General features: G+C 40.1%; 1 protein-coding gene across 3 annotated transcripts in view; it reads left to right on the plus strand.

Annotated features, from left to right (window-relative positions):
- The window catches only part of NUP58 (nucleoporin 58), a 35,409-nt gene extending 19,958 nt beyond the window's left edge, over positions 1-15,451 (plus strand). For 2 of the 3 annotated variants that reach the window (XM_033146353.1, XM_033146352.1), the window contains exons 10-16: positions 758-837; positions 1,846-1,964; positions 2,686-2,768; positions 4,629-4,830; positions 10,032-10,130; positions 12,182-12,277; positions 14,320-15,451. In XM_033146353.1, coding sequence (XP_033002244.1) covers positions 758-837; positions 1,846-1,964; positions 2,686-2,768; positions 4,629-4,830; positions 10,032-10,130; positions 12,182-12,277; positions 14,320-14,489 — 849 coding nt within the window. In that variant the 3' untranslated portion in view covers positions 14,490-15,451. The remainder of the gene's footprint in view (positions 1-757; positions 838-1,845; positions 1,965-2,685; positions 2,769-4,628; positions 4,831-10,031; positions 10,131-12,181; positions 12,278-14,319) is intronic. The other variant, XM_033146354.1, reaches the window with a different exon arrangement.
- The last annotated feature ends 788 nt before the right edge of the window (positions 15,452-16,239 follow it).

Raw genomic sequence — 16,239 nt, forward strand, 5'->3', positions numbered from 1 at the left:
GTCTCCTTGCCTAACAGCTGTGCTGATTTGATTTGAAGCACCAGAGAACTTTGTTTACCTCACAACTGTAACAGTATAATGTTTGCTGTCTTGAAAGGTTGTTCTTGTTACAAAGGAAAATCATCACTTGGTAGCTGACATTGCATCATATCTTCCCTCTCCTGTGCTTTCCGTGTAGAGTTCAATAGGTCTAGCCCATGGGTAGGCAAACTAAGGTCCGCGGGCCGGATGCGGCCCAATCGCCTTCTCAGTCCGGCCCGCGGACGGTCTGGGAATCAGTGTGGTTTTACATGAGTAGACAGTGTGCTTTTATTTAAAATGCATCTCTGGGTTATTTGTGGGGCATAGGAATTTGTTCATTCCCCCCCCTTCAAAATATAGTCCAGCCCCCCATAAGATCTGAGGCACAGTGAACCGGCCCCCTGCTGAAAAGGTTTGCTGACCCCTGTATTTTTCCTGCTCCCATCTATTAGGTTTTTTAAGCCTCTGGGCAAAATTTTATTGCAGTGGTCCCCAATTAACTAAGTGCTGTGTCCCCCTTGTTTTTCAAAACCTCTTGTGTAAAATTATAGTCTGATTTGTAATCACCTCCCATCCCATCCCATCCCCTCGCCCCGGCCCCCATAGTAATGAACATGGTAAAGTTCATCCTTAAGATATTAGCTAATTAAATGAAATTGTTCAGTGAAACAGGTGTGTCATTTTATTGAACTTCAAGAATTACAAGAACCATGTTTTCCACCTCATGTTTTTGTAGGAGCTTAAAAACGCTGAAATAGCATTAAGAACACAGAAAACGCCACCTGGCCTTCAACATGAAAATTCAGCACCAGCAGAGTGAGTACAGCCTTGCATGTCTTGCCTATAATAAGTGTTTTTATATTGCATGTTGTATAGTTAGTCATATATTGTATACAGGTTCAAGCCTTATATTGGATATGGGTTTAATATAAAATACGCTTTTGTATCTGCATGGTTGGTTCACTCAGACTGTCCTGTATCTCATGCTAGAATACTGCACGAGAAAAGTAAACTAAATCCGAATATATTATTTTGCTTCCACAAGCAGAGTATGATAATTGCTATGAAGCCTTTGCAGAGATATGCTAGGGACTATTTCTCTTTTGCACATAGTTATAAGGGATCAGCCTTCTGAGCTTCTTTCAAATAGATACCAAAGGGTGTAGTAGTTCAATTCTGGCTGGACTGATTTCTCACTGTAGTGGAAGGTGTTTCCTGAGAAATAATTAGTGTTTTTCCTTTTAATTGGGGACATGATTTGAATATGGCCAAAATAATTTAGCTGGGTGGAAAGACAACTTTTTAAAATTGCCATTTAAAAGAAAAGGTTACTGTAATATGGTAGGCTTTCCTTGGCTTTGTTAACAAGGGGTGTATATAGAATCACGGAATTGTAGAGTTGGAAGAAACCATGTGCTTCATCTAGTCCAAACCCCTGCAATGCAGGAATCTTTCTCCCAATGTGGGGCTCGAACCCATGACCCTGAAATTAAGAGTCTCACACTCTACTGATTGAGGGAACTTGACTTCTCCTCCCCCACTCGTGATTGAGAGCAGTTAGTGTGTACACAGGTTATTTGGGGTTTTTTTATCCTGCTTTTCAGCAGAAAAGGCTTCCAGAGCAGCTTATATAATCAAAATAAGACAGTTCCTGCCCACAGGCTGAAAGACATGACAAAAAAGAAAAGGGAATTGGACAGAGGAAAAAGAAAATAACCAAATTCATGCACCATTTCTGAAAGTTTAAAATTAGACATGAATACTTTCTGTAGAGATCTTTATTCACTCCCGTCATTTAAATGATCTAAAATATACTTAATTTAGCTACTTCAGGATCTTGGTTGAACAGTTTGAAGTACAACTGCAGCAGTACAGACAACAAATTGAAGAACTGGAAAACCATCTTGCCACCCAGGCAAACAATTCCCATATAACCCCACAAGGTAAAAAGTTAGTGATTTCACCAGTTGCCTTAATTGCTATGTCATACTGCACTTTTTGCATCTGGCAGACTCGCAGGGATTTGTGTTCAGATGTTACCAAGGCAGTAGAACTTTGACATCCCTTAGTCTTGGTTTGATTCCAGATTTAGGGCCGAAGATACAGAAGCTAACATAATTGCTGGGATCCATAAGGTGGGTTCACACACCCAGGAGAGGGCTGGCACCAAAGCATTACCGGTACTTTTTTTTCTTGCAAATAGCCTTCACATATATGTCCTTTGACTACAGAACCCAAGCATTTTTTAAAAAATCTGAGTGAGATCCCCCAGGATCCCCTTGACCAATGTTCCGCATGAAGAGAGGCTTAGAGGAGGTTTGAGTCTGTTGACATATTTTACTATTATTTGAGTTCCTGTATCACCATTACATTGAGGATTTTGTATCATACTTCTCAAGTGTGTACGTTAGTTGAAATGATGGCCTAAGACGAAACTTCTTGTTTCAGAAAGAAATAATCTTGCTGATAAAACATCAGAAGGACTGTCACCTCCCTTCTCTGTATGTTTAGAGACACCTTTTCTTCCCCCATCATATTTTGACCAATCCCCACAGCTTCTTTAATGCAGTGGTGGGGTGCTTGTGGTAGCTTTTTGGCAAATTACATGGTTTCACTGATTCATATTGCAATGTGACTTGATTTTCAAATTTTCCTGTCTTACAGATTTATCCATGGCTATGCAGAAAATCTATCAGACATTTGTAGCTTTAGCTGCACAACTTCAATCAGTACATGAAAATGTGAAGGTAAAGATTATTTTATAATGTAAAATTGTGTATCTGGGTTCTTTATGGAAAAAATATGTTGATGAATTGCTCAGGTTCCTAGTTCAGACTCCAGTGCCTTTTTACTTCCTGCATTGTTGTATCTTAGATTACTTTCTCCTTTTTGTTTTGAAATGGAACATGTTGCTGAAATGTTCCTTGAGGGACTTTAAAGCTAGGAGTTTTTGAAAGTTTTTTTTCCAAAGGTCAGACAGTTAGTCTAGCACCTGTTTCCTGATGGCTTGCTAAATTCATAACGTGAAATTTTTAAATTCTGAGAATCATGGGCTTTCAGAGGCACTGTTTCTTTTCATGGTGATCCAGTTACCAGGTATCATTCAAAATAGTACTTGATAATCTTGAATAGTCTTATTTTGGAGTGTCTTCATTTATTGTGAGGTAGCCAGATATTTACAGTAAAGGTAAAGGGACCCCTGACCATTAGGTCCAGTCGCAGACTGCTCTGGGGTTGCGGCGCTCATCTCGCTTTACTGGCCAAGGGAGCCAGTGTACAGCTTCCGGGTCATGTGGCCAGCATGACTTAGCTGCTTCTGGTGAACGAGAGCAGCACACAGAAACGCCATTTACCTTCCCGCTGGAGCGATACCTATTTATCTACTTGCACTTTTGACATGCTTTCAAACAGCTAGGTTGGCAGGAGCAGGGACCAAGCAACGGAAGCTCACCCTGTCGTGGGGATTTGAACTGCTGACCTGATCGGCAAGCCCTAGGCTCTGTGGTTTAACCCACAGCGCCAGATATTTACAGTAGGTGTCGCTATACACCTACTAGGCATTTAAACTAGGGAAACCAAGGATTATTTCTGTTGCTAGTAACCTACTGTATTCTGTTGCCTGCTGTGTGAATTCAGCAAGGGAACTGTGAGTTCAGCAAGGGAAATCCTAGCTAGTTTTGTTGTAGAAACATATTTATAAAGTTTCTCTCTTGCCTTTTACAATAAGCCAACTCAAGGTGACTTGCAGTAGTAAAACACAATATAACAATTGCAATTAAACCAAAAAGATAAAACAGCAGTACAGGAGATAAAAGGTCATTAAAACATCTTGCATACTACTAAACGCCTGAGAAAGCAGAATGAACTCTGCCCAGTTTTTGAAAGATAATGGAGTTGACAGCAGGCAAATGTGTGTGGGGGGAGTTGCCTATCTGGGTGCTACCACAGAAAAGGCCCTTTCTCTGTTAGTCATTCAGCAGTGCCTGGATAAGTGCATTTCTCCAGAACCTAAACTGACAAGAAAGTTCATGTAGCAGAAGATAGTGGTATAGATATTAAGGCTTTAAAGGTCAAAATCACTCCAAACTGAGCCTGGAAACTGGAAATATCTAAACCGTCAACATTTACATAATATAATAAGCCACTTTGAGCTTATGGAAATGTAGAATATACTTCAAAAAACAATACGTCTCTAGCATTCTGGTTCCCTGGATCGCCTCTTATCTTTAATTAAACTGCCAATGTACTTCAGGGCCTGTTTTCCAGTTTGTAGCGTTGCCATTGTAAATGTTAGCTCACTTGGTTAGAGTGTGGTGCTGATGCCAAGGTTGCAAGTTCTATCCCTGATATTCGATATTCCTGCATTGCGGGGGGGGGGGGAGGCGGTCCTAGACCAGGCATAGGCAAACTCAGCCCTCCAGATGTTTTGGGAGTACAACTCCCATCATCCCTGACCACTGGTCCTGTTAGCTAGGGATGATGGGAGTTGTACTATGCCTGGTCTAGATGATCATCAGGATCCTTTCCAACTCTACAAGTCTATGATTCTGTGGCAAACCTTTGAAAATTGTACAATCAACTAAGATAGCCTTTGCTGTCTTTTTCAGATGCTCAAAGACCAGTATCTTGGTTACCGAAAAACCTTTTTGGGGGATGCTGTGGATGTGTTTGAGGCCAGGCGAGCGGAAGCAAAGAAGTGGCAGACGGCCCCGCGTGTTACTACTGGACCAACTCCTTTCAGCAGCATACCAAATGCCGCAGCTGTTGCCATGGCTGCAACACTTACCCAGCAGCAACAGCCTGCTACAGGTCTGAGTGCATTCAAGTTATAGCTTTTAGTGTTAACAAAATGGTAAACTTGTACAATGTTTTATATAAGGTCTTCCTTTGTGTTGGAAATTTTAAAAAAATTGTGAGTAACAGTTCATCAAAACGTAGGTAATAGAAAATGCGGGATAGACTTAGCAATAATTATATACCCAGTATTTAATCTTGTGGTTTTTTTATTTGTAGTAGCTTGTTTACTGTATTACTCAACCCTTTCGAATGTGAGTCTTTGTCATCTCTGAATACACGTAGGAGAGCTTATCTCTAAAATTATGACTATTGTATAAACTTTCAAATTTGTTGGGAAATCCTAATTCAAATTTGTTTTCCATTATAGCACTTTGTAATTTGAAATATGCCTCAAAAGGTAGATGAATGTAAGGACCATAAAAAATATTAAGAGAGTTGCTTAAAGTAGTTCAGAATTGTGTATAGAAATTGGGGGGGGGGGTTGTAATTGAGGTGTTGATCAAGGGGGAGAAAAACATGGGTAGAAATTAAACAACTTAGGGATGGAGATGTTGACTTCCACTTTATAAAATACTCCAATAAGATACCTTATTGACTGACATATGGCAGTCAAGGTGCTTGAAGTGAGAAGCTAGGTGGCTGCTTCTTTTAAAGTGCCTACCTTCCAAAGAGTTCTGGATTTGCCGATCGCATTTAGAGAAACTCTGAAACTAGATGACTTTGCCTAAACGTGGGTCTGAGCCCATGTAGCAGTCTCCCTTCTGGACATATCAGAGAGTTTCTTTGGCTCTTGGTGTCCTGTCTCCATCAACCACACCTTTGTGTTTCTGATGCTGGGCAGAAAGCAACAAAGAGCATTTCTACTTAGAGAGGTATTCAATGAGGTGCTGCTGTTGTAAGTATTGGGATCTACAGGGTATTTCCAGCTTTAACATACTGTACAGTTAACTGTTGACAGCTGGATACTATAATAAGTGAATCCAAATAGAACATGATGAGATTGAAAGGACTGCTACACCCTTCTAGCTTACTGTAGCAATGTAATTTAATCTTTTCCTAGAAGTGTGCCGAAGTATGACAACTTTTGAATGCTTTCCCCAGTTGTTGTTTTTTATGGAGGAAGGTTTGAATCTGATCTTTAACTACCATAGTCCTCTAAAACCTTTAAAATCTTTTCCCAAAGCTGTTGAAGCAATGCTGCCTAAACACTTTGTAAAATAAGGGGAAAGCTCTTTACCTGAAGCCTGGCAGGAAACCTCTCTCGGAATCCAAAATATCCTTCCTTGGAAGTGAAATCCATTGATTCAGTGGAGCCTGCTTCTGTAGAAGTGTGTGATGGATTGCTGCAAGTGGGATGGATCCGAAGAACTGTTTAGTTTCGATTTTCTTTTGCACTTCGGTAGCATAAAGCATAGAACAGAGCTTCTGTGAGTGGAAGGCAGCTGCCCCTTACAGAACAGAAGAGGCACCTTTTGTATCCAACCTTTTCTCTTTTCTTCTAGTACAAAGGCAGCAAGGTAGGGGAGCAAGTATTTGAATTTGTGCCATCGCTGTAAATCGTATTAGAACTTGAAAAGAGAAAATTGCGAAAAAGAAAAAGAAAAAAGGAGGCCATTAATTTGGAAGTGCAGCTGATAAATGTTATAGCAGTGTATCCTAAATGGTATAGCTGTAGATAACTGAATATTGAAAGTGTCGGCGGAATTTGGAAGAGCCATAGCTCAGTGGGCAGAGCATACGCTTGGCATGCAGAGGTTCTAAGTTCAATAAAAGTTGAGGTTTTTGGGCAGCAGGGTTAGTAAAGCCCCCCTGCCCGAGACACTGGAGACTCGCTGCCAGCCAGAGCCATTTGGAGCATTGGTTCATAAGCGGTGGCGGTGTGGTTTTCCATCAAAAGCAGCCAAGAGGTCACAAAAGGTATTGCTCATTCTGTGAACTAATTGGCTGTCTTTTTTCGATTTGTGTTAAATAATATTCTGTAACTTAAATGTTAGTGAGGTCTGGTATTTGTGAAGATTCTTGTATTTATGACATAGGGGAGTTCCCCTGGAATAGAAAAGTAAACTTCCCTGAAGTACGGCAGCAGAGGCTGCAATCAACACTCCTTTCAGAAGTCAAACATTCAGTGTTAATGAGTTTTGCCAGCTGTAGGATATTTTCTTAACTGGAAACAAATGCCTGTGAAATGGTTGAATAGCTGGGAATAATGGTGACTGCTCCACTGTAGCAGAGCACCTCATATTCTGCTCATCACAGGTTGTATTAAAGCTGTTTAGCCTAGGTAAAGTAGGAATTAAAATAATTAATTTATTGTCTCCCTTGATAGCTGTGTCATCAAGACATTTTCAGGTAAAAATAGTTTAGTGTAGTTACTGCCTTAAGTGTGTGTTGCTACTGACTAAGCAATCAATATTTGATTGGCTTACCTAAAAAGCACTTTGCCTTGCTGTGTTCCAACACCTTCTAGCACCTAAAGTTTTAGGGATACCCTAACATGTTACTGTCCAGATGCTGTTGGACTCATTTATCTCCCATCGGTCCCAACAGGCCTGGTCAATGATGTAGTCCAGCAACATCTGGAGAGCACAGCATTGGCTACCCTGGTTTGTTGTGTCATTTGACTCTGCAAAGGGTGCAATCGCTGGAAATATTCGCTGGAATGAATGCCTGTCCAAATCGTAACACTTCATAGGACCCTGTGCTTCAGCTAGTTGTGTAGTTAAAATCCAATGCCTTGCCACAAATTGAAGCTAAGCTAGGGTTAATTCGCTTTATTTTGAAATAGGGCTTAGGTAATTTTGGTTGCACCTTTATTGTCAGTACGAAGAGACTTGAGCAATGATATCTTGCGAACCTGGTAGGGAGCGTTGCTGATGTTTACCGTGAACGGGCTCTTAGTAGTGAGCTCTATTTATTTAAACTAAAATTGCTCCTTAGGAGAAAAATAATATAATTTAAAAAATATATAATGCAGGTAATTATAGTTTAAAATATTTCATAACATGTGATCCAAAGGTGACAATGTTTACTTACGTGTTTTGGCATGGACGATCTCTAGTGTTACCTAAGTTATGTACGCCTAACTTTTAAATGAGAAGTTACTTGGTTTTCTGGCAAGGTCACATTAATTCGAGATTGCCATTAAGTTGAAAGTTTGTCAGCTTTAACTATGAAATCCTGGTTTTTTTCCTGTAACTTGAATATAGGTCTGTTTTGAACTATTTTAAAAATCTAGAGCATGCTTTTTATGCATGCTTGGCTTTGGGGGACTTTGGTGTCATCAAACTGTTTAAAGGTCTTCCACCAATGGTGCCTCCTAGGATGGAAAACTGAGACACTTCCTTTAAAAGAGAACACTGGACACTTTTTTTGTTAGAAGCCTAACTTACTTTGGATTGGAATTTTTTTAAAGGAGCTGCTAGGTAGAGAGTATATCAATTTGTTTACATCCAGTTTTTATCTGTCAATGCAATGCTTGTTCTATGAAAAGAATAAAACGTTAGATCCTGGTTAAATTAGTTGAACTTGGTTCCCACTGAAATTGGTAGGATAAATTAGTCAAGACTTTCCTTACTTCCTACTCCTTTCAGCAGAAATTATGTTCCAACTGGCTTGGTCTGGATCTGACCCAAAATCTTTTAATTAGTGTATAGTGCATACTTGGAATACAGAAAGAACCTCAACTTGCCAAATAAGTGCTAAGTACTAATTGCAAGTTCACAACTCTAGTTGCCCTTTACAGTATAATTCTACCTTTAATATAACAACCTCATTTTTGCATTGGATCACCTAAGGTCTGGAGATGTTCCTTTCAAAAGATGCAATGCAAAACAGTGCCTTTTGCTTGATATTTGGCTATCTGTTTAATTAGCAATTGTGAGAACTTGAATCTCAAGTGTTTGTATATTTACAAGGCCAGAAGGGGACCATGAACACTGTCTGATTTGTACAATACAGCCTAAAAATTGTCACCAACTATTTTCTTTTCTTTTCCAATGGCAGACATGGTAGATGAATGTACTGTAATGCAATAACGAGGCAGAAGAACTTGATAACTTTTAATTGGGAAGATCAATATCCAAAAAGGAAAATTGAGAACCCCTAGAATCATGAGTAGCTTTTATTAGAAAAAAACAACTTGCTGGTAATCATATTGCCAGTTGTCCTTTACTAGCATGCATTAGATTCATTGCAGGAATACACAAATATGAAGATGCAGGCACAGCATTTGAACTTAACAAATCCTTCAAGTTTAACTAATGCACTGTTTGCTGTGCTTAAGGGTAGGAATGCTGACTGTACTGTGAAAACTGTTAAGTAGCTTTTTATAAGTTACTAAATTAACCTCCAGATATTTTGTTATAACTTATTTATAATGAGGGGCTAGTTCCCTCCCCACCCACCCACCCACCCTGCACAGGACAATGGATTAAAAATATCCATTTATTCTCGGCATATAAGCATGGATTTTGGCAGTGTGCATATGTAGGGAAACCACTGTCTAATCTTCTAAATGATGTTAGAAATTTCTGAATCTGAAATCTTGAATGTATTGGTTAAGGTACACACATCTGTGCCTTTTCTGTAAATGTTTATTTAAGCAGGCAAAATGGTTGTAAATGTAGCAAAGTTCTAACAACTCAGTAACTATCATTTTTTGTGTGAACCAGTTTTAATTGTCATGTTTTGACTTGCTCTAAAATCAATAAATTTAATAAAACAAAGTCATTGTCTTGTGTTTTATCAACTTGTTTCACTTTGTTTTTGGTGGGGTTTTTTTTTAAACAACTTGGATAAAATACTCAAATGAGTAATATCAGACATTTGTAACGTGGTTATTTTAACCATGTTCCTATAAAACTGGATTCTTAAAGAATCACTTCTAGCTGCTTGTAGGATATTCAGATATAATTCCAGCAAGGAGCAGAAATTCTAACTTACATGCTGAGTTGTCATAATATCATGGTTTCATGCTGTGGCGTAATATATTAGGCTTACCAGTAGTTTCATCTTGTACTGCATTTCGTATCTTAAGAAATTACTGATTCAGATGCTAAGATAGTTTGGGGAGGAATTATAATGAAAGTCTGGGTGCTTCAGAAAGCGTTTGTTAAGCTGTGATTATTTACTCTCTTTAATGGAAGGGTTTACGTCATGGATCTCTGTTGCGAAAGAGTAAGGCAAGTTTTGTTTTCGTTTTTTTTTTACACCAGGGCCACAGCCGTCTCTGGGAGTTAGTTTTGGAACGCCATTCGGTTCAGGTATTGGCACTGGCTTGCAATCAAGTGGCTTAGGGTCTTCAAGCCTTGGAGGTACACTTTAACTTTTTCTAATGTTTCACTGAATTACTACTATACAGCACTTCCTGAATTGGACTAGGCAGCACACGTCACCCGTAGAAATAAGTTCTTATATGTTTTATGCTAAATAAGCAAGATCACACCCCGTAATCCACATGAATTGATACAAAAGCATCACCACCAGCCTCTGGTTCTGTACTCTCAACTTCCCAGTTTGGGTTAGAAAGCCTATTGCAGTTGTAAGCACCCATTGAGAGAGTGGGACAAATCTACCTTTCTGGCACTCCTTATTTCCCTATTCTCAGCCAAGGTGATTCATTTGCGTTGCCATCTCCATCATGCACCCTTCCACTTAATCTGCCCTGATCTCTATGCTCATTTGGGCATCTCTTTGATAGTGTGAGATCACCAAGACTTTATCCTTCTTAGAATACATCAAGGCATCTCATCTAAACCACTTCTATTTAAAAAGACATTTTGTGGGATAGAGATGACTGATTGCCTAAATGTACCAGTATATTTAGTCTTCTGTTCTTTTGTGTTTGCACATAGATATGCTTCTATTATTTGACATGTGCTTTGATCGTAGGGGATAGGATGCATTTGGAACCTAAATTAGTCACAAAAATATAATTTCACTGTTGTCGGTACCAGCTTTTTGGCCTATTCTGTTAATATGTTTTAGGATCTATTCTGGGAATTGGCTGGTGCAACCCACACTTCATCCCCTGTTGCTGATACGCACAGAGAGGGGTTCCATTTTCCATTATGCCTGAGCAACCATGAGGTTGATAGATCTCTGTGGATACTTTACAATAGCCACAGCAAAACTCCATGTCAAGCATGTGTTGCTGAACTGGTGCATTGGCAAATTTACCTTGAAGAAATGACCCCTTTGCCATCCCCTGCTCTTTAAAGTCTGCACATATTCCGTGTTTGCAAATACTAGTTATTGTGTGAGTGTGTACAGGAAATCCACAGAGAAAGGAGAATAAACCTAAAGCTATCAGAAACGCAACAAGAAGTGCTGGTGAAGATACCCCACCGTATAAAGTAGCTGAGATTAGCTGCAAGAATAGAATAGCAATCTGAGAGGTGCAAAAAGCATTGTTAAAGGATATCAAATCTTTTGAAACTTGCATGAGCTGCATGCAGCGTACTACTTTGCCATTTGTGTTAGGTTTCAGTCATAATTCTCCCTTCACCTCCTGTTTCCAGAAAGGGAGGCTTAAGCGCAGCTCTCTGTAGTTTCTGAGCATACATATTCCTGTTGCTCAGTAAACTACCAGCCCTATGTGATGGGAGCAGGTGGAGTGTGAAACCAGCCTTCCTGGAGATTCTTGCCAGGTTATTACTATTTCCAGGAATGGGAGATGCTCCACCCATTTATTGCCCTAAGTGGAAGTGTGGGAGTTGAGATGCAAGGCTTCCTTTCCAGCCATGTTTGGGGAAGAAGGTGGGTGTTTTATTGCCTCCTTAGTAAGAAGGCTGATGTAATCTTACGCATGCTTGCTTGAAAGCAAGCCTACTGAAATCTTAGCAGTATTCTGTTTTCTTACAAGTAAATTCTATACGTGGGGGTAGAACCCTTGCCTCCAAAAGCAGAACGTTGCCTCTCTACCACAATAATTGGAGGGAATCTTACTTATTATTTACTCAACCTTGGGTTTGACAAGAATGCCAAACTACCTTCTGTGTCTGCCACCAAATGTCTAGTCCAAACCCACTGCCTTCTGCAAACACATCCAGGTTTGACAAGGTTAGTCCTTTAACTTAATCAGTCGAACCTACTATGCATCTCGTTTCCCAAACTTCCCCAGTCTATTAAGAGCAATTGAAGAATGTGTGTCTGCCTGCAGACTTTTCTATTTAAATCAGACTTAATAACGAAGTCTTGTGCAGATAAACCCCTTTTTTAACCTGCCCATGGCAGTTCAATAACAATAGCTCCAATGCTGTTGAGTTTACGTTGAAGAGACATTGTGGAAGGCCAATTCTTGAAAGCAATCTAGCCCTGTGTGTATCTTAACGTGTGTTCCCTGTCTTCACTATTGTTCCACTAGGGTTTGGAAGTAGCTCTGCTTTTGGAAGCAGTGGCACGGGTGCACCATCTTTTGGATTTGGAGCTACAAATAAGCCTTCAGGAAGCCTTAGTGCAGGTTTGTTCTGTTCTGAGTGTTAAGGTATCATAAGTTATCAATACCTAACGCATGGCATCCACCTTAGTCATTGCATTCAAATCTTCTGTTTGTGGAAATTAGAGTTTTCAGAATGGTATTAGAAGATCTCCCATCTGTGGAAGGATAATTTAGTAGATTAGAAAAGTGTTTTTCATTTCCTTCTCGCAAGCTCAGCAGTGCGAATCCATAGGCCCTTCCAAGGGAACTTTGGGCTTGCTTTTCTCAAACACTGTCTACCTCAATGCTGCATAGCAAATCTTTCAGAAATGAGGAAAATTTCAGCAGCATTGTAGGGTATGATACAATAGATTTGCTACTTAAAAGGAAAAAGTCACCTCAGCAACCTTATAGAGACATGGTGATGAGCTAGCTGTATAGATGCAGCCATACCTTTGGTTGGAATGCAATTTCGTATACTAGCTTGTTTCAAAAGCACCAGTTGCTGCCAGCTCATTTATTGCTAACTAATCTAAACCACTTATTTCTCCAAACCACTTGCACACCTCTCAGTGAAGCGTTGGCTTATGACAATTGTTTTATGCCTTTTCATTGTAGTTAGGCAGTAACTTTGTAAGGTTACTTTTGAGAAAAGCAAATCCATATCTATTCTGGGTGCATGTGACTAGCTGTATGATGGTTCTTATTATAGCCTTTGTCCATTAAAAGGACTTGGAAGTATCTGCTGCACCTTTGGAGTTAAAGTAAGAGTTGTACCTAATACGTTTCCCAAACTGGGTACCCCTTAGGGTGGGTAAGGTCAGGTTTTTGGATTATGTAGTCTTTACGTACAAACCACTTAAATACAAAAGTAGCCCTATTGGAATATGCTTAAGAACTTAACTACACCTGCAGAATCAAATACCCTCACTATAGATTCTTCCTCCCCGCCCCACTGATGTTTAATCAAAACACCTTTCCTTGAAGGTACTGTAAGCTAATTGGCTATCACCATCAACTCATGGTTGCTATGTTAATTGGATTTTCAGCTTAATTATTAGCTTCCTTGGATGGGGTTAACGTTAGTGTGGAATAGAAAACGCTTAACAGCTATTGACAATATGTGCAAGGAACCTTTTCTCATCAGGTAGCATAGACTTGCTCCTCACTTCATGTTATTGATTTATTTACTGTTAGACTATTTCTAATCCGTCCTTCATTTAAAAGTTTTCCAGGGTGGTGTGCAGAAGGGTCAATAATAACATAACAAATAGAATTTCAAGCCAACCAATAAATGTAACAAAGTAAAACAAAGCTAAAAACAGAATACCACACAATTCCAAAAACCATTTAAAATGCCCTAGGCAAATGGGAAAGGCTTCACTGAAAACCAGGTAATATCAGTGCCAAAAGTGGCACTCTGACAACCTCCTTTGTGAAATCATAACATACCTCTGCTAAAGATGGTACTATCCAGATTTAGTTTTTCTCTTTAAGTATCTTAGTTTTTCAGGACATGCCAGGTCCTGTTTTCTGGACTCGTCGGAAAGGAAGAGGGCTTCTCTTCATGGTAGAAGGCTTCTAATGTGCTGCTTCATTTAACACCTGGTTCTCTCTAGTAACAGCACATAAGGCCTAAGGTTTCTTAGTCCCAGTTACTGGGATAAGAAGGGCTTCTGTTTTTTGTTTTTCTAAATTGAGCTGTTGCCATTCCTTTTCTGTTGTCTGGTCGGATATACTTGTATATGGAGGTCATCCCAGCGTCTGGCTCAGGGGCACAATATGTACGGTAATTGGCTCTTCCCCCTGAGCTGCCAATTTCCATTTGGAATGACCACCCCACCACTTACTTTGCACCTGGCTACAGCTGGTGTACCTGTCGGTTCTAGTAAAGAAAAGAAAAAAGTAGATCCCATAAGCCCTGACGCCTGTCCATGCCTGGTTTAAAGAACCAGAACTTGCTTATGACCTGCCTGAAATTTATTCTACAGCTTCAGTACAGTAGATTTTCCGTAGCTGCCTTAGCTAGGAGACATGTGATCACGGCATCTCTCACGTTCAAATATTTTCCCCTCCTCTACAAGGCTTTGGCAGTTCGAGCACATCTGGGTTTAACTTCAGCAATCCTGGCATCACGGCATCTGCTGGCCTGACTTTTGGGGTTTCCAACCCAGCCTCTGCAAGTTTTGGCACAGGAGGACAACTTCTCCAGCTGAAGAAACCCCCAGCTGGGAACAAGAGAGGGAAAAGATAAATGTGAAAGGGGGGTGGGGTGGGAGGGCATGGGTCAGAGAAAAGGGACAACACATTGGCATAAGTCATCCTGGGGGGAAATCTATTTTTTTAAGCTGATATATAGTAGGTGTTCTGTGTCCTTGGAGATTTATAACATTTTGCTACTTCCTATTCTTGATTATAAAATGTAATTGTAACAAACAGCTATTTTTGGGGGGTGACTCAGAACTCGCGTAAGAATCCTTTTTTGTGGGTGGGTGGGAATCATAGTTTTTAGATATGCACTTCATTATTAAGAAACTGTGTAAAACCATCTGTTTAACCTAAGATTAGTAACAGGATATTTTTGTTAATATGCTTTAAAACCATATAGAGAGATGCATATTTGGTTTCCTTGTACAGGTAAAGTATATTCTAGTACAAATGCTTGAGTCCGTGTCTTCTGTTTCTTGATATGGCCTTTTAAAAAACATCAGGGTGGTTTTGTGAATATGTGTGTAAATATATACAGTATAAACGCACACTTGGATATGTATATGGGTACATACCATGCATTTCAGACCTTGTCTTGTAAGACAGAACAAGTTTGTGTTTTGGGTTCTTTCTCCCCTCCCATGTTGTGGCAGCATATTGGAAAACCAGCTGTAACATTTACTAATGCATGTGAGACATTGTGGGCTGTTTTGTCTGTTTTCCATTTCTGTTTTGTTTTCCATTCAGTGCTTTAAATGAACTGGATGTACAATGTTAATGTTCTCAGACTGGTTTGGTTCTCAGCTGTGGCGGTGTGTCTTTGCTCAATTGCAGTCATGCGAACTACATGGCTTCAGGTAGATTTTTGGATAGCTGATGACTGATTATGCATTCTGAAACGGCCTTAGTTTTCACAAACAGCTCACACAAGCGGTGTGGTCTCGCGAGAAGAATACATGGGAGTGATAGAGCAGAAGCTTCCCAAAGAAGGATGCAGAAATGTCTGCCTATAGAAATCAGTGTGCTGCTCTCCCATGTTGGGCTGTTCACATGAGCAAGCCGTGTGCACGAGTGGTTTGCATAAGATGAGGCTGTTTTGGAACAGATGGGTCCACTTGAAGTTAGGGCTCACTTCCATCTTAGAGCAGACAGACTCTGCTTGTCTCATCATTCTGCATGAGTTGATGCTTACATGTAGCAGGCATGGTAAGAGGCTACGAAGGCTGGATCACAGCAGGACACTTGAGAGCAAACTACAATATTTCACACAATTACAATAGTATTAGCCTTGCATTAGTTGAGCTGCATCTCCAGCTCAGTGAATGTTTTAAAACAGAAACAACAGGAACATTTATTGCCTTAAATGAGTGACTACAGTCATAGTCCTTGAACTGTGTTGCCAGCACAGACCCCATTTACTTCACTGGGGCTTGTGCTGGGCCGTCTCTTTTGAGGGCTGGGCTGTAAATTAGCCCATCAGATCATTGCTGTGTGTGCGTGTGCGTGCGTGCGTGTTTGTGTACAGAATTTTTGTGAGGTCTAGCCTTTTTACACAAAGAATATTTTGTATATAACTCCCAAGCAGATATTCATAGTTCTCATCTAGGCACCTTTAATAACAAAAAGATAAGTCATGTACGTATGTATTGTCTGGTTTTGAAGTTGGTTGCTTTCAGGCATTACTATTTTTGTAAGTTCTGCCAGCGTTTTTTTGTCTTCGTGCAGCAGCAAGTCATCTGGCGAATGTGTGAGAGTGTGATGCATTCAGAAGTAAGGGGGATAGCTCACTTAACACA

Source organism: Lacerta agilis, chromosome 4, assembly GCF_009819535.1.
Source record: "Lacerta agilis isolate rLacAgi1 chromosome 4, rLacAgi1.pri, whole genome shotgun sequence".
Lineage (NCBI taxonomy): Eukaryota > Metazoa > Chordata > Lepidosauria > Squamata > Lacertidae > Lacerta > Lacerta agilis.